Source organism: Amaranthus tricolor, chromosome 5, assembly GCF_026212465.1.
Source record: "Amaranthus tricolor cultivar Red isolate AtriRed21 chromosome 5, ASM2621246v1, whole genome shotgun sequence".
Taxonomy (NCBI): Eukaryota; Viridiplantae; Streptophyta; class Magnoliopsida; order Caryophyllales; family Amaranthaceae; genus Amaranthus; species Amaranthus tricolor.
The window spans coordinates 28,975,965-28,993,831 of record NC_080051.1 but is presented as its reverse complement, the minus strand read 5'-3'; the positions used below and the strand labels follow the sequence as shown (position 1 = coordinate 28,993,831).

The window sequence follows — 17,867 nt, the reverse complement described above, 5'->3', positions numbered from 1 at the left end:
AATCTAGTTCATCATGAAAGAACAAAGCATGTTGAATTGGACTGTCACTTTACTAGAGACAAAGTATTGGAGAGATTATTGGAGCTTGTCTATATCCCTACCATTGATCAGCTAGCAGACATTCTAACTAAGTCTCTTGCTTCTCCTCAATTCTACAGGTTACTTTCCAAGCTGGGTGTTCAATCTGTTGATTCAACCACCAGCTTGAGGGGGTATTACTGATATAGCTCATTGCGATGCTGCATGTGATCTGGCATTCCAGAAGGTTCACAAAGAAGTGGTTATCATAGAGTATTATTTGATGTATAAATACCTTAGTTGATCATCTTTGTATCGGGCATTCATTCTCACAATATTCATCAATAATAATCTCTCAAAACTCTCTTTCTCTATCTTCTTTCTTTCTTCAAAGACAATTCTTCAGTAAATCTGAGAATTGTAACATTTAGTGACACTTTATTTGGATTTTAGTGACATATATAATTGACACTATAGTCTATAGTGACTTTATTATGTCTAATGTTGCAAAAAAATTTAGTATTATGATTTTTTATTATGTTGCTAAATGATTCAATAAATGTCACTAAATCCATTATATACAACATCAGAAATTACAATAATGACGTTTAAATAAAATATCACTAAAAAACCCCACTAAAAATATGTTATGTTGTAGTGACAATTATACTAGTTACTATAGAATCATCAATTTATTTTTGTAAATGATTTTCTTTAGGTGATTTGGTATTATGGACTTACAAAGGGGCATCGGGTGCTATGGCTCAAGCCTCTACCAGAATAAATTCTTTTTTTGAAATATTCAAGAAAAATAGATTGAACGATCAAAAACTTTAGTTAAAGACTCTACAAAAAAAGTATTAATTGTACATATTAATACAATACATAAGTCAAAAGCACTGAACAATCATCCTCTACATGCCGGATAACTAGTTTTTCTTTCCTTGTCTTTTCATTGCTTAACATGTTTTCTAAACTAGAAGGCATACATTTGAAGGTTTGATAATATTAAGAAATTAAAAATAGAAATTGTGAATATCAAGTATGTACTTTAAATCATATAATTATTTTATATATTAATTATATCATTAATATCTATAATGTGGAACTTCAAAAAAAAATCTATAGCATGAGATATGTAATATGTTTTTTACAATATATATTGACCCTATGTTAAATTAGTTGTGTTCTCGCCATAGTTGTAATAAAAATCTAACCACAAATAGATTTCAAAATAACAAACCTTAACAATTACTTTTTATTTTAGTTTGTTCAACTCATTTTGCATTCTTTTGATAATGGAGTCTATTTATCATTTTTTTAATTTCATTCATATATTATTTTTTTTTTCATTTTAACAACTCATTTGTAAGATCCACTTACTTTTTCTCTTATCGATCAACTCATTTTACCTCTATATTAATTTTACACAAAAGGCAAGTAGTCCTAATAGAAAAGAACAAAAAAATAGTCCATTCTATTTAACTTAGGTATTCCATTTACTTTTGGAACACTATTCATCGATCATTTTTATACTGTATTTTATTTTTAATATATAAGTTAAAACATAGTCATGTACTCATGTAGGATTTTATTTGATTCGTTTCAATGTGCAGTTTATTTGTATCAACTTTTTATAATTTTTAGTTATACATAATTAGATATATTAAAAATTAAATAAGTGTATTGTATATAGTGTATAAAGTAAATAAGAGGGAATACATTGTATCTATAAAGTTATTATTGCATATATATATATATATATTACACGTGGAAGGCAAAAGGGTCTTTCATTTATTGGCGGACATAGTATTTGTAATGCCTATACCCATATGGTTTCATATAACTGTTTTAAATATGTTTATTAATGATAAATAAGAAGACAATAGTATACAGGTTTTATTTTTTGTAAGAGCATTATTAAGAATTAAGATACATGGGAATGAAGCCCAAGTTTGGGTATATAGATATTATGTATTGGGCACAAAAGGTTTAGCTGAAGGCTGAAACTAGGGAAATCTTGTATCATAGAGGTTCAACATTCTTCCATTTATTGGTTGCAATGGCCTTGCATTTCCACTTGTACCCTGTCAAACCCACAAATATGTATGTTATACTAATTAATGAGTATGAAAAACAATATGCATCTATATACTGGAAAATTTAAATTCGGTAAAATCCTTATCTCTATGTGTAGAAATTAACTTGATCTGTTACTATTTTAAAATTGCTTAAAATTAAAATGAATGTATAATAAAATTAAATAATTATTTATAACTCCATTTCTTTGTATTTACAATTGAAATTGACTTATTATAATGGAGGAATGTCACTTTCAGTGAAAATTTAAAAAAACAAAAGGATCAAAATTTATTATTTAAATTTTGCAACAACATCATACACTAGTGATCGGGCTATATGGGTTAGTTTTTAAGATTGGACACTTACGTCACCAAGAGCTCCCCGAAGCAATTTCACTTGTTGCCGTGAAACAGTTCCAACCTGGGTAAATAAAAGGATGTAAATCATGAGATTAAACAAAAATAACTTAAAATTAAGAGGACAAGAAATATATGAACAATATCAATAATACACAATTAAAAAATCTGTAAGCGTCAAACTATATAATTAAGTAATAAGAACAACTATAAAAGTAGGCCGCTGGGTTAGGACCCCATTAGTCATTCAGTCCCATGTGGCGTCGCTAGTTCATTGACAACAAAAATTTGTATAAAAAATGGAAATAAAATCATTAAAAGTTGACTTTTTAGTCAAAATTTTAAATAGTTAGTATGAGTAAGACCTTTGATTTTTTTTTAAACCAAATTTTTGGTAATTTCACTCAAATAAGCAATAACCAATAAACAAAATTATCAAAAAACTTCAATTTAAATTAGCTCATACAACTTTTTAGTAACCAAAAAGAACACCAAAGTCTAAAACTATCAGTTATTCAAATAAGCTAGTAGCAAATTTATTTGAAATAAATAATTTATAAGCCAAATGAAAAAAAAATTTCAAGTCAAATTAAAAAGTTATTTTTGACTTTTTTTTTTTTATCAATTTTTAAATTGTTTGACTATATTTTTATAATAATCAATGAATAATAAATAACTAAAATCAACTAATATATTTATTATAATTTACTTATACAATTGTTTTAACGATCAACAAAATCATTTAATATTTTCAACTGTTCAAACAAGTTAATAAAATTCGCTAACACTAATAACAAATTGTAAAACAATGAAAGAAGCAAAGTTGCACTTACAGTTGTTTCGACGGTCCACCAGACCGGTTCAGAACAAGGAGGAGTAGTGAGTGAGCCAATATATTTATAATACTGGAAACCTCCCATCCGCACCGTAGATGGATCAGTTTTACCGCCCTTTAGTTCTGCTGTCTCATGCGAAATTTTTTTTCTTATTTTATCTTCAATCTATTTCGTTTTTTGGACAATATATTGTTAGTATTGCGATATTATTGTGTAAATATTGCGATATTATTGTGTAAATATCTCATATGATGGGGTTAAGGTAATTTAGGAATAATTACTTATTTAGTTACGATATTTTAGGAGCATTTCCTAAATTATCTTTTGCCTAATTTAACTTTCATTGTATTATATATAAAGAAGGAGTACATAATACAACGTATGATTTTTCGGGTGCGTACCATTAATTTCTACATGGTATCGGAGCTTTTTTTTTCCAAATTTTTTTCAAACTTGTGCGTGTCCTTTTCCAATTCCCAATTGTGCCATTAATTGTGCCCCTTTCATAACCAAATTCCACTTTCCCAATTGTGCCGTCTTTCCCGATTCCCTAACCTAATTTCAAACAATCAGTTCTTCTCCTCTGTGCTTTACCTTTCTCTGTGCTTTCCATAATCTTATTCCATTATCTGTGCTTTTTTCTGTGCAATCATGATGGCCGGCGATTCACCCTCTCCACCGCCTCTGTTACAAATTCCGTCTACTTCACCATTTTATCTCGACCCACAAGATCGGCCGGGAGATTTTATTACTAATATTCGTTTAAAGCTTGCTAATTTCAATGAATGGTCTCACGCCATTCGTATTGCGTTGTGCTCTCGGCGGAAATTCGGATTTCTGGACGGTTCAATTATGAGTTTCGTTCCACCGTCTACGAAGGATGATTGGGTGACAATCCATTGTATGCTTGTTTCTTGGCTCATGAATACTATTGACTCGGAGGTAAAATCAATGCTCTCTAATTATGATAATGCTAAAAAGTTGTGGGATGATTTACACGAACGATTTTGTCTTGTTAATGGTCCTCGTATTCAACAACTAAAATCTGAAATTAATAGCTGTGAACAAACGAAAACTATGTCTGTAGGTGCTTATTATAGCAAATTATCTGTTTTATGGGATGAATTGGACAAACATGAGCCTCTGATTAGTTGTATTTGTGGAAATTGTTTGTGTGATGTTGGTAAGCAACACGCAACACGTCGTGATGCAGATCGTCTTCACCAATTTTTACTTGGTTTATATTCTGAATATTATGCATCCTTGCGCTCTAATTTGTTGTCTCAAGATCCCTTGCCCTCGTTAAACAAAGCTTTTCAATCTGTTGCACAAGATGAAAGAGTGCGTGGCATTACTAGGATCAAAATAGATTCCCAACAGTCCCAGCAGCAACCCAACTCGGCTCTTGGGTTTGCTGTCCATGTCACAGCAACAAGAAAGGGTCGTGGTCCTAATGGCAGTAGCTCTAGTGTGCCGGTGTGTGATAAATGCAATAAGCGCGGGCACGATATCTCTCAATGTTGGAATGATAAAATTTGTGATCATTGCAAGAAGAAGGGACATGTTAAAAGTGCCTGCTATGAGTTACATGGCTTCCCGGAGGGTTACACACCTCGTGAAACAAGAGGGGTTCAGTCTTCTACGGGATTTGGAAAGGGCTCTAACCCACGTGCAAATGCTATTGTTTCAGTCCCAGCTTCCCCTGTTTCAACAAATTCAAGTGCTCAATTGTTTACTGCCGAACAGTGGAAAGCAATCACTGGATTATTTGGTAATAGTACATTTCCAGATAACCGATTGAATGGTAAGTTTGACAGTTCTTCTTGGATCATTGATACTGGTGCTACTCATCATGTAACTGGTAACAAATCTTGGTTATTTGATGTTCATTTCATATCTTGTCCTGTTGGTTTACCTAATGGAGAAACAGTATCTGCTACAATGGAAGGGTCAGTCCGGTTGTCGAATACAATCACTCTTATTCATGTTCTTTATGTGCCAAACTTAAGCTGCAACTTACTGTCGGTATCTCAACTTAATGATAATTTACAAACTATTGTCCAATTTAATTCTTTTATGTGTGCAATACAGGACCAAGCGAAGAAGCTGATTGGAATGGGAGTTAGGCGAGATGGACTGTTCTACTTTAGCAAACTAGACGTGATGCCATCAGTATCTGCGGTGGAAGCTTCTTCAACCTTGGAGTTATGGCACAGACGTATGGGTCATCCTTCCGAGAGAGTAGTTAAGTTACTTCCTCATGTTAGTAACAATAAAAGTAGTTTGAATAATGGATGTGAAGTGTGTTTTCGAGCAAAGCATCATAGAGACAAATTTCCCTTGAGTGAAAATAGAAGTTCTAGGATTTTTGAGAAAATACATTGTGATTTGTGGGGTCCTTACAGGCATGTTTCGTCTTGTGGGGCTCGTTATTTTTTAACTATTGTTGATGATTATTCCCGAGCCGTATGGCTTTATTTATTGGTTGATAAAACTGAAGTGTTTCGTTCGTTTATGACATTTGTAGCCATGGTTGATAGACAATTTTCTCACAAAATTAAAATTGTTCAAAGTGATAATGGCACAGAATTTAATTGCTTATTTGATTATTTTTCCGCCATGGGTATACTGTTTCAATCATCTTGTGTCGGTACCCAACAACAAAATGGGCGGGTTGAGAGGAAACACAAACATATCTTGAGTGTTGGGAGGGCTTTACGGTTTCAAGCAAATTTACCTATTTATTTTTGGGGGGAATGTGTACTTTCTGCGGCTCATCTTATTAATCGCACCCCAACTCCTCTCTTACAAAATAAAACTCCTTTTGAAATTTTATTTCAAAAACCTCCCATGTTCGATGCCATTCGCACCTTTGGTTGCTTGTGTTTTGCTCATAATTAGAAAACACAGGGTGATAAGTTTGCTAGTCAAAGTCGCAAATGTGTGTTTGTGGGATATCCGTTTGGTCAAAAGGGGTGGCATGTGTATGATCTCGATGCTAAAGTTTTTTTTGTCTCTCGGGATGTGAAATTTGTGGAAGAAGTTTTTCCTTTTCGTAGTCCGGAAGATATTAATATAGATCCTCATATTGGTGACTATAATGGTGATGTGCATGATGATTTTGCGGATTTTCGTATGATTGATGTGGTATATGAAGATGAACGCGATTTGTGTATGCAAAGCACGTTGCCGGATATTCGTCATACAGGCAATACGCGGGTACAGGAACCACAAAGCACTGGCACCCCCCAGCAGCAGCCCTCCCCAGCTACTGATCTGCTCACTGGAGAGGCTGCCAGTGCTCCCTCTCAATTGCTGCCTATTTCGGGAGGGTCTCAAACTCAATCCAGTGATGCTGCCAGTTCCCTTGACCAATGTATTGAACCAGTCTTAGGTCGTGGGATGCGTGAAAGAATCCCAAATGTGAGACATCGGGACTATGTTGCTCATCATGTGTTTGCTAATGGTCCATCTCCCTTCACTTCTTCTTCAAATCACTCTTCCGGTACCTCGTATCCTTTAGCACACTATATTAAATGTGACAATTTTTCTGTGAATTATCTAACATTTGTTGCAGCTATTGTTAAGAGTGATGATCCAAAATCATTCAAAGAAGCTATGAAGTTCGAAACTTGGAGAAAGTCCATGAAAGAGGAAATACAAGCGTTAGAAGATAATGGAACTTGGACTCTAGAACCTCTACCACCGGGTAAGCGTGCTCTAGGTAGTCAGTGGGTCTATCGTACTAAGTTCAAGTCTAATGATGATATAGAAAGATTGAAGTCTCGTTTGGTTGTGTTGGGAAATCATCAACAAGAAGGGATTGATTACAACGAAACTTTTGCTCCAGTGGCCAAAATGGCAACTGTTCGGGCGTTTCTTGCTATTGCAGCATCCAAAAATTGGGAATTTCATCAGATGGATGTCTATAATGCCTTTCTTCATGGCGATTTAAATGAAGAAGTTTATATGAAACTTCCTCCCGGGTTTGAAACCTCCGACAACTCCTTAGTTTGCAGACTACGAAAGTCCTTATACGGTCTTAAACAAGCTCCTCGTTGTTGGTTTGCGAAGCTTGCTTCCGCTTTAAAAGAGTATGGTTTTCTTCAATCTTATTCAGATTACTCTTTATTTACATTTACTAAGGCCAGCATTCAAATAAACGTTTTAGTATATGTAGATGATCTTGTTATATCTGGTAATCATTCCGCTGCTCTCTGTGCTTTCAAGGCTTATCTCAATGACTGTTTTAAAATGAAGGACTTAGGTCCTTTAAGATATTTTTTGGGAATTGAGGTGGCTCGTAGCTCTGCAGGTGTGTTTTTGTGCCAGAGAAAGTACACTCTTGATGTTATTTCTGAAACAGGGCTGTTAGGAGCTAAGCCAAGTGGTTTTCCCATTGAGCAAAATCATAAACTTGGTTTAGCTACAGGTGATTTATTGGCAGATCCGGAGTCTTATCGCAGACTTGTTGGACGATTAATCTATCTTGCAGTCACAAGGCCTGACTTGGCCTATTCTGTGCACATTTTATCTCAGTTTATGCAAGCACCGCGGCTAGAACATTGGGAAGCTGCTCTTCGTGTTGTTCGTTATTTGAAGGGTGCTCCGGGACAAGGTATATTGTTGCGAGCCGATTCAGACCTTACTTTGCAGGGTTGGTGTGACTCCGATTGGGCAGCTTGTCCAATCTCTCGTCGATCTCTTACGGGTTGGATAGTTTTTTTGGGTAAGTCTCCCATCTCGTGGAAGACTAAGAAGCAACATACAGTGTCTCGCTCTTCTGCAGAGGCCGAATACAGGGCCATGGCCTCAATCACTTGTGAGATAAAATGGCTTAAAGCTTTATTATTGAGTCTGGGGATACACCATTCAAAGGTTGTTCCGTTGTTTTGTGATAGTGAGTCTGCTTTACATATTGCTAAAAACCCGGTTTTTCATGAACGCACAAAGCATATTGAGATTGATTGTCACTTTGTTCGCGATGCTATAACTGATGGTCTTATTGCTCCCTCGTATGTTTCGACCAAAACTCAATTGGCGGATGTGTTCACCAAGGCACTAGGAAAGAATCAGTTTGAGTTTCTTATTTCCAAGTTGGGCATGTTTGAACCCCATGCTCCAACTTGAGGGGGGGTATTGCGATATTATTGTGTAAATATTGCGATATTATTGTGTAAATATCTCATATAATGGGGTTAAGGTAATTTAGGAATAATTACTTATTTGGTTACGATATTTTAGGAGTATTTCCTAAATTATCTTTTGCCTAATTTAACTTTCATTGTATTATATATAAAGAAGGAGTACATAATACAACGTATGATTTTTCGGGTGCGTACCATTAATTTCTACAGTTAGTTATTTAATTGATGGAAAATGTTGCAAATATATATTTCCTTTTTTTGTTACACTTGAATAGTAAATATCTTTCATCTATCCATCTTAATTTACAATTTTTTGAAAATGCATAAAGAAAAATATAATTAATTAAAATTTATTCTATACGTTTATTGCATATTTTCATCATATTTATTTTTTAAAATTTTTTATTATGCACATCAAAAGAATCTTAATGTCAAAATATCTTTCATCTATCAAAAATGTACATCAAAATGTACACTTAAAAACTAAAATTATACTCATTAAAAATTTAAAAAATTTTACGTACCGAAGAAAGGAAAGGATCAGACAAACCAAACTTATAAAGAAAAGCAATAACTGCAATTTTGTTATCCACACTTTGATGAACAAAGTGCGCTTCCAATGCATACCTATAAAAATCAGGTTTTTAATTGATTATATTTTCAGCAATATTCTTTTCATCTCATTAATTTTACATCATACTCTATAATTTAAAAAATTCTTAAATATTTAAATTAATTTTAAAAAAGAGAAATACTCCTACATAATCTTAATACCTTATACCATTAAGTGCATGCTCGGAAGGAGAGTGCCAATGGACATTGAGTAGGAAATAATCAATGTTATTTATTTGAATTTTGCTGTTATTCTTCTCATTCCATTCAAGCTGTATTAAAGATTAATTGCAATTAGTATTGATGGATTAATTATACTTACGGATTGAGGAATAATTTAGCCGACCACAACCTTTTGAAATTTGGCTTTGTTATAATTGTAATTATACGAATATTTTTTAAAAAAATATATGCATCTTTACAATATCCATCCAATTTTCTTTAACTAGTCTATGTTCATAATACCATGTCACTACTTTAACTACATATACTGAATTTTTTTCGTTACAAAATCGAATAGGTCGAGGTGGTTGAAATAGAGAAGTAATAAATCAAATATAATTGTAAAAGTAAAAAAAGATCGACGTAAAAAAAAACATTTACTAATTTCATAAATTATAGTGAAATATAATCAGAAAAGATTTACTTAAATAACATCATTAAGGCAAATATATAGAAGTTGTAGCACAAACCTCAATAGAATGGTCAGTGTTTATGATTGTTTTACCAGGCTTGTAAAATTTTGTGATTTTCTCCGATTTTGGGATTCTTTGTGGTAGTCTTGGAAACAATATTATTGGTGACTGCGTTATGCCTATCTTACAACTTTCCCATTCTTCTTTGATGTTTCCCCAATTGCTTGGCCCATTTTCACTTCCTTCAATGTAGCTGAATTCTACTTCTTCCTCTACAATAAACATACATATACATCATCATTCATCATCCATATATCATATCCAGTAAATTACGCATATAGCAAGGATATGAGGGATAAAATATAAACAATCCATACCCATTTATACATCTCTTCAAGGAGAAGACGCGTGTAATGTGGTCAAGAGATCCTCAGAGAAATAAAGGGCCTTGCAATCAAGGCAAGGCAAAGCGCGCAATAATACATTTAAAGTTTAAGATTTGGTTTGTTTTACATTTTTTTTCGAAATTTTAAAGCCTAAAAACAAAAAGTTAAAATAAAGCAAAAGCAATGTAAATTAATGTAATTAATAATATAATTGGCTTCTAAATCTAGAGAATCATGTATGGTCGAACACCTTACATATTTTCAAAAATACTCTTGCTTACAATACAAGTAGTGGGTCGTATGCTTATATAGATCTGTTTAATTCTATATATTTAATAATAATTCATTCATCATTAAGTATACGTGATGACTTACCAACTTGTTGTGATATAATGGACGTTGCAAATGAATAGATAAGTAGAAGTGAAAACAATTTAGAGAACTTTAGGATTAATGAATCGTTCATTTTTCCTTCTATTTTTAAAAATGTATTTACTTGGCTGTGTTGAAACTTGTTATGTAATTTATACATGAATTTTGTACTTGTTTGAGGGAATACGTACGTTTGTTTTGTCAAGAATTACATGTATTACATTGAAATACTCAATATTATATTAACAGTCATTTACGACTACACCTTTTAGAAAAGTAGAGAAAACATAATCCTTTTCATGTATGCCATCACGATTATGCCTAGGATAATTATTCAAATGTGTCAAATTTTATTCCTTTTAATATAAGAGTTGTTTAACTGCACTTTATTTCCGTAAAATTGTGTAGAAATTAATTGTGTTTGGTTGACATAAAAAATCAATAACACAATAATTAAATATTTAAGGGAAGTTAAAATTTAATCATAATGATACCCCTTCATTATTTAAAATTTAAAATTCATGTATATATTGTAAATCTCCAGAAGCTAACGAAATATTAAAATTTATTTCATAGGAAATTTATGAAGTAAATGATGATTTCTTGGGAAATATAACTACCCGTGCAAATTAAATTCTAATGTCAACCAAACGAGTCCTAACACTTAGTCCTTTTTTTATTTTTATCTCCTTTTAAAACGTATTTCAAGCTTCAATATCTTTAAAAGCATTTTGTAAAAAAAATATACATTGAAATCCTAACAAGATGAATATTTGTTTTACCAAATTTAACAAAATTGTTGTGCGACAGCGGAAGCGAAGATCGAAAACAATAATGAAACAATAAAGATTCAAACAAACAATAAAGAAAATCACACCGAAAAATTAACGTGGTTCACTATCAACGTGATAGCTACATCCACCGGCACCGAGAATAAACTTTTCACTATAAACCGGGAGATTACAAGATGAACACGAGAAACCACAACAATGGCTCTCCAAGCTTTTTCTCTCTTAGTTTTTCTCACTTTGTGTTTTGCATTGCGTCCCGTTCTAATTCTAATTACATGGGGCCTTTATATAGTATACCTCATAATAAAAGGAAATTAGGGTTAAGAAAATACAAAAAACCGTCAAATACTAAGAGTAACCGGCCAAAAACGTGCAAAGAAACCGTCCTTACGCGAGCCGTGAAAAGGAGCAGAACCAACTCCGCGCCCCGCGACCCCGTGGAGGTCTCTCTGCCTGGCAACTTGTTCGAGTCACTCTTTTTCAACAAAAATCAAAATGGCAAATTACCAAAAGTGGTAAAGCTTCAGGAACTGCTTTTGCTAAATTTAACTAATATACCAAAATCAAATTGTCAATTAATTTGGAACTGCTAAAGCTTCAGTAACTGCATTTGGCAAATTTACCAAATTGTCGCCCACCTTAAATTCATCCAAACAAACTCTACATTTTTCATCTTAATTCTCCTGAATTCCATCCCAAATTTGCCCATTGAATTAACTTGCATGCATTATATAGTTGTTGTCTGAATAGCATCATTTAATATTTAAGGTCTTTTATTTTGAGGACTCTAGGTGGTTGGCTACCTCAACTATGCTTAGAACCGGCCTTGCATTAGCTTCGTTCTCTCCATTATTATCCAACCTAAACGATCAGTTGCATGTATTTTAAAGAAAACAAGTAATAAAAAAAACTAGTTTTTTCTATCTAATATGGTATCAGAGCCATAAAGTTATTTCGCTCATTGTATTTGCCTCGTATCAATAGTCATCTTTTATCTCGAACAGCAAAAAAACATAAGCAATAAAAGAAATTATTTCTAAACAAATAGTGGAAACTTTATTAGCGCTTATTTATCTAACTATACCATAAGTCAAACACCATAGGGGAGTAATCTTACAAACACATAATGTTAATCTTAATATATTTGATTAAAAAAAAACTTAAAAAAAAAATAAATAAGAATATAATGACAAACGAGCTAGTTAGTTTAGCACATATGTGCAGAGATGAGTATTCGGCCCAACTACATTACTATCTGAATTTACCGGTGCTTATAAACAACCAATAATAATGGTGGTGTGGTTTATCAATGATGCTTGATTCTAGTATTGTAGAGGCGAACTTTTCTTCCATTTAGTGGTTGCACCGGTCTAGCATTTTTTTCCGCATCCTACAAATTGCCCAAACAAATCACAATAATGCATTTTTAAAATTATTTTATTAATTGTATAATTAGTAATTATTAATTAAAACTATGATGAGAAACTAAAATTCTGTGGTTCAATTTAATTCCTTACATCGTGAACAACTTCTCGCATCTTTGCTACTTGGCTTTCTGATATTGTGGCAATCTGCAAAAGGGAGGAGAAGCTATTTGATTAACAATGCATATAAAACTAATTATTTTATATTCTTAGGCTTTTACACAATTTTATTTTACACTTTGAAATTAAGTTCAATCAATGCTAATTTTTAAAATATAACTTACTTTTTTCAAAAGTTCGATTGTTTGTAGATTCAAATGAAAATATACCCTTTTTTATCAACAGCTGATTGGTTGTTACTAACAACATGCTATTCTTTGCCACAAATTCGAATGAAGAGACATGTTTTATAACTAAGTTCAATTGACGCTTGTTTTTAAATTTATTGTATTAAAATGAACTCACATTTTTCAAACAATCGGTCTCCTAAGAGATCGTTTCTCTGAAAGACGTCTCTCAGGCCTAACCTATTAAATGTCTATTCTTGTCGATATTTTCTTTTATGAACTGACTGTACCTAATTAGAGATGGTCTTTTAAAAAAACCATCAATTATAAAAATATGTGTTTTTCAAAAGCTCGCTTGCTTGTAGATTAAGTTGAAAACATACCCGTTTATCAATAGTCCAAAGTACACCTTCAGTGCAAGGGGGAGTAGTGAGGGAGCCCATGTATCTAAAATACATCTTTCCTCTGAGTTTTATTTCTCCTGGATTTATTCTACCAGCATTTGTCTTGTCCAGAGCATGGGGAACTAATTTCAACTTTTCCATCAACTGTAAATCATTTTCCACAATGTTAAACAAATTCTTTTGTCAATTTAGTAATGCAACAAATGGAAAACATAATAAAGATAATTGTTCCTCAAAATAACACCAAGTAACCCAAGTAACTAATTAGGTGACTTAGTCAGAATTAGCAAGATGTTTGTCTCGAGTTTCTGTAAAATAACACCAAGTACCTTGGAGGTGGCTCGGGGCGATGCCTCCGACTCTCAAAGGAGCCTAAGGAGGCATAAATCAGAACCCATCTACTTACCCCAAGAGCGTGTATATATAAACTACAATGAGAGTCTGGTGTAACCTAGTAGAATTTTTAAGTAGATTTAGTCCATATAGAATATGAGATCATATTTTATGTATACAATTCATTTGTTTATGGATCTTTCCAAATTATCACTACGTAACTTTTGCCTAATATAATTTAGGACCCATAACGCATAACCAATGTTCTAGTATTTGCTTTGTGAGGAAAATAGACCTCAATATGAAAAGAAAAGATAGTGAAAATAATATTTAAGATAACACGAGACGGACAACCTTGTTTCTAAAACATAAATTAGAGGGCTAATTTTATACATATTGATATATTTATATATCTCTAAATGTTTAAATGATTTATTTTGAATGAATATTAATACATTTAATAATTTTTTTTTCAAATGATACATTAAATAAAACTTACTTTCATATATAAGGTTTCATGAAGTAAAAGATTCTATGTACAAACGTAATAGGATACATAACATTTCTATTACCTTTGCATACAAAAGGGAAAACTCTAATATTTTAATTTATTTTTAGTATTTGTTATTGAAGGTTCATATAATAGGAAAATTCCACGTATTAACCTTAAGTTTTTTTAATTTTTTATAAATATTTTCTAAATCCACGTCGTGACCTTGAGTTTTCAACTTTTACATGTGATATACAAAATGATAAGTTTCTGATTAAATTAATTATTTATTTCAACTTAATTTCAAAGTATGTGTTTAGTTAGGGTGACCACCATGTTTGTTTTTTGAAAAAATGTCATTACGTTTGGTAAAAATAGAGTAAAGTTAACTAAACATCTTTCCTTTTGTTTACCACGCGGAAAAATTAAAAGGTCAAGATCACCAAATGGATTAAAAAAAATTTATCTACCATAAAAAAGAAAAAAATTCAAAGTTACTTAATGAAATTTCCCAACAAAATAATTAAGTAATATCAAAAAATGAAGTTTAAAAATTGTACCACATACCCTGTTTAGAAAACGATTAGGCTTGCCAAATTTGTAAAGAAGCCCAATAACTGCTATTTTGTTATCTGAGCTTTGATGAACCAAGTGCAACTCTGCAGCAAACCTAATAAGTTGTTCCATACAAATTAGACGTACTTATTTATTTTAATTATTCTTGACAGATAAAATATTTTTTTTAACAATAAGGAGATTATTCTTTTAAGTGATTTTTACATGATACCTTGTGCCATTGATAGTGTGCTCTGATGGGGAATGCCAATGGCATTGCCTTAGGATGTAATTTGTGCCATTAATTTGAATTTTGCTATCTGCACTTTCCCATTCAATCTAATCCAAAATAAATGAGAAAAAACCTTGTTAAAAAATAAAGATTTTTTATTTAAGACCGTCTCTAAATAAAAAACTCTGAATAAAAACAATAATTTAAAAAAGATAAAAACAAATTGTACAACCTCTAAAATTAATATATTCACTTTATAATTTTCTATGTCTCCCAAAATTTCTATCTCCATAATTTAAGAATTCCACAGGCAATTTTTCTTCAAGTAATTATTTGTTATAGATGATTTTCTTTTTTTGTCGATTTTTATTTTACTTGTTTAATAATAATTTACGTTTTTTAAATGGTAGGAGGTTAATTTCGCCTGTTTATTTATAAAGTGTGTAGTAAAATTTATTCTTTCTGTCTCTAACAAATCGCAATAATAAGATTTCGTACAAACATTAAGAAATAATGAAACTATTTGAATTGTGTATATAATACTTCTATTAAAGATAAATTAAACAAATATGACCATCTTTGCACGAGATTTTCTCACTAAAATTACATTAAATTTCCGTTATCATCCCACAAATTATATAATATCGACTACTAAACTAGTAATAAGAGTTAATTAATTTGATAGAGGAATAAAAAAGGGCAAAGATGGAAAATAGAAAGTTACCATAATATCGTGTCCCCTGTTTTTAACAGTGGCATTACCAGACCGATATAACTTTATAATTTCCTCGGATTTGGGAAATACTTGTACTCGCCGGTGTAATAAATCTATCGGCGACTGCATTTTACCCGACCCGCATTTGGCCCATTCTTTCTTTATTTTCCCCCACCGATGCGGCCCATTCTCACTCCTCCTCATATAGCTGAACTCTGTCTCATCATCTGCCATCAGATTTTAATCATCTATTTAATCAAAGTTTGATGAAAAATTATCTTCAAAATCAAAAATAAAAGAACAAATACCGAGCGTGTTTAAAATCAACCGATTAAAGCAATTAATAAACTCAGGTGATCAAATCAATCACCCTGATCAACAATCAACAATCAACAATCAACAATTAGCAATCAGCAATCAGCAATCAGCAATCAGCAATCAGAAATCAGCTACAATCCATTTGTCAATCACCCATATCAAAAACCAAATTTATTTTATTTATATATATAAAAAAAAGAAAAATTATGAAATTTTTACCAACTTCTTGAGCTGTAATTGACTGTAAGAACAGTACGCAAAGGAAAAGAAGTGAAAGTAATGTAGGTTTCTTCATGTTTCTTGTTTGATTGAGATTAGTGTACAACAAATTAAATAACTTTTGATGTTCTTAATGAGGTTGGAATTTATAGGCTTAAATGTATTTAGCCGTTACTGTACTATCTAACTCCTAAATTTATGTTTCAATTTGTTTGAGTTAAAAAGTAATTATCAATATAAAAAATATGAAAGATTTAAAGTCTCACTTAGTCCTATTTACGTTTTTAAAGAGACGATTTTAAAATAAAAAGATTATATATATTTTTTTAATTTATAATTTTATTAATTAGACTATTTAATTCATATATCTAATGAATGTCTTTGAGTAATCGTTTTTCGCAAAAAAATTAATCTCTTCCACCTCTAATGAAAAATATTATTAAATTAAGCAAAAATCAAATAATTTATGCACACTTTGGCAGAATGATGTTGGATTGAATTTTTAAATCTACCCATTGACTATCTCTACGAGGTGGCGACAGCTAATATTCTGAATTCATATTGTATAAATAAATTTTAACCTCTAATTCGTAATTTTTCTTCTCATATTAATATTACTCCTATTTACTATTATTGTACTACTCTATTTGATTTGCTTTTATGTATTTGTAAACGTATATTGAATCATAAATATCTAAAATTGTATTTAATTAAAAATTATTAAATATTAATGTTAATAAAATTTACATCAAATAAATCATACAAAATTTCACTTGATTATGTTTAAAATAAAATGATCGATGAATTAAAATAATTAAAATAAAATACAATTTAAAAATGATCGATGAATAATATTACCTCTGTTTTTTATTTAAAGCTACACTTCACACGTTTATGTGAAGGCTTTTTGAGTGAATTGTATATAGTATACTACTCATTCCGTTTCTTTTTGTTTGTCCACTTTATCTTTGCACGCATTTTTTAGCAAATTTTAAGTCTTAATATCTTTAATTACGCATCATAAAAAATTCTAAAAATTATATATTAAAAAACTTTACGTCAATACAATTCTAACAAGATCTCACATGAATATATTTTATATTCAATATATACTTCAAAAATTTTATTTAAATTTCTCTCTCTTGAAATGGACAAACAAAAAAATAGAGGGAATATTTACTTTATAAGACGTGAAAGAAAAAAGAATTTACTTATATACAATTAAAACAAAAAAAAGGACTATTAACATTCGCTTTACTTTTCATTAACAAAAATTTTCAATTTTACGCAAATATCGATTTTATAATTTATTCACATTAATATGGTACCCTAACATTCATGTATCCTGCCCACATCTGTCTACCATATATCCAAGCACTAAAAAAATGTATCATAAATAATCTTAAACATTCTATCACCATCTTAAGCATTTTTAAGTGTACTTGTCAATTCTCCAATCGACACATTGAGCATTTATCACAAATATTCTAATCCTTTTTATTAAATGTGGTGATGAACATCTATTAATTTCTTCCATTAAATTTACCCTATTTTAATTTAAATATGTTTTTTTTTTTTTTTTCATCTAAATATTCAATTTAATATTTTAATTTCATCCACATTTTTCTCTCACAGTCTCGCTAATTCACCATTTT

At 31.2% G+C, this 17,867-nt stretch overlaps 2 protein-coding genes across 3 annotated transcripts; both read right to left on the bottom strand.

The window, feature by feature from the left end:
- Positions 1-1,877: 1,877 nt before the first annotated feature.
- Positions 1,878-10,538, bottom strand: LOC130813302 (alpha carbonic anhydrase 7-like). The gene is made up of 7 exons (XM_057679109.1): positions 10,448-10,538; positions 9,744-9,958; positions 9,214-9,323; positions 8,964-9,066; positions 3,290-3,457; positions 2,467-2,520; positions 1,878-2,105 (listed from the first exon to the last, which is right to left on the bottom strand). Exons 1-7 carry the CDS (start codon positions 10,536-10,538, stop codon positions 2,028-2,030), a joined length of 819 nt encoding a protein of 272 aa, XP_057535092.1. The 3' UTR covers positions 1,878-2,027.
- Positions 10,539-12,268: 1,730 nt separating this feature from the next.
- LOC130812940 (alpha carbonic anhydrase 7-like) lies at positions 12,269-16,408 on the bottom strand. 2 transcript variants are annotated; one of them, XM_057678595.1, is made up of 8 exons: positions 16,213-16,303; positions 15,984-16,124; positions 15,685-15,902; positions 14,961-15,067; positions 14,741-14,843; positions 13,330-13,494; positions 12,753-12,806; positions 12,269-12,625 (listed from the first exon to the last, which is right to left on the bottom strand). In XM_057678595.1, exons 3-8 carry the CDS (start codon positions 15,877-15,879, stop codon positions 12,542-12,544), a joined length of 708 nt encoding a protein of 235 aa, XP_057534578.1. In that variant the 5' UTR covers positions 15,880-15,902; positions 15,984-16,124; positions 16,213-16,303; the 3' UTR covers positions 12,269-12,541. The 2 variants fall into 2 exon arrangements, with proteins under 2 accessions (XP_057534578.1, XP_057534577.1); XM_057678594.1 differs by lacking the exon at positions 15,984-16,124 and having other exon boundaries at positions 16,213-16,408.
- Between the last annotated feature and the right edge of the window lie 1,459 nt (positions 16,409-17,867).

Bases quoted from the DNA above. Each gene is read 5' to 3' on its own strand.
- LOC130812940 (XM_057678594.1), bottom strand. From the start codon at position 16,288: ATGAAGAAACCTACATTACTTTCACTTCTTTTCCTTTGCGTACTGTTC. The intron at 15,903-16,212 runs GTAAAAATTTCA...ATCTGATGGCAG, and splicing joins AATTACAGCTCAAGAAGTTG to ATGATGAGACAGAGTTCAGC. The intron at 12,626-12,752 runs GTAAGGAATTAA...GGCAATTTGTAG, and splicing joins TGCGAGAAGTTGTTCACGAT to GATGCGGAAAAAAATGCTAG.
- LOC130813302 (XM_057679109.1), bottom strand. From the start codon at position 10,538: ATGAACGATTCATTAATCCTAAAGTTCTCTAAATTGTTTTCACTTCTA. The intron at 9,959-10,447 runs GTAAGTCATCAC...TGTTTATTGTAG, and splicing joins CATTATATCACAACAAGTTG to AGGAAGAAGTAGAATTCAGC. The intron at 3,458-8,963 runs GTACGTAAAATT...AAAACGAAATAG, and splicing joins CTGATCCTTTCCTTTCTTCG to ATTGAAGATAAAATAAGAAA.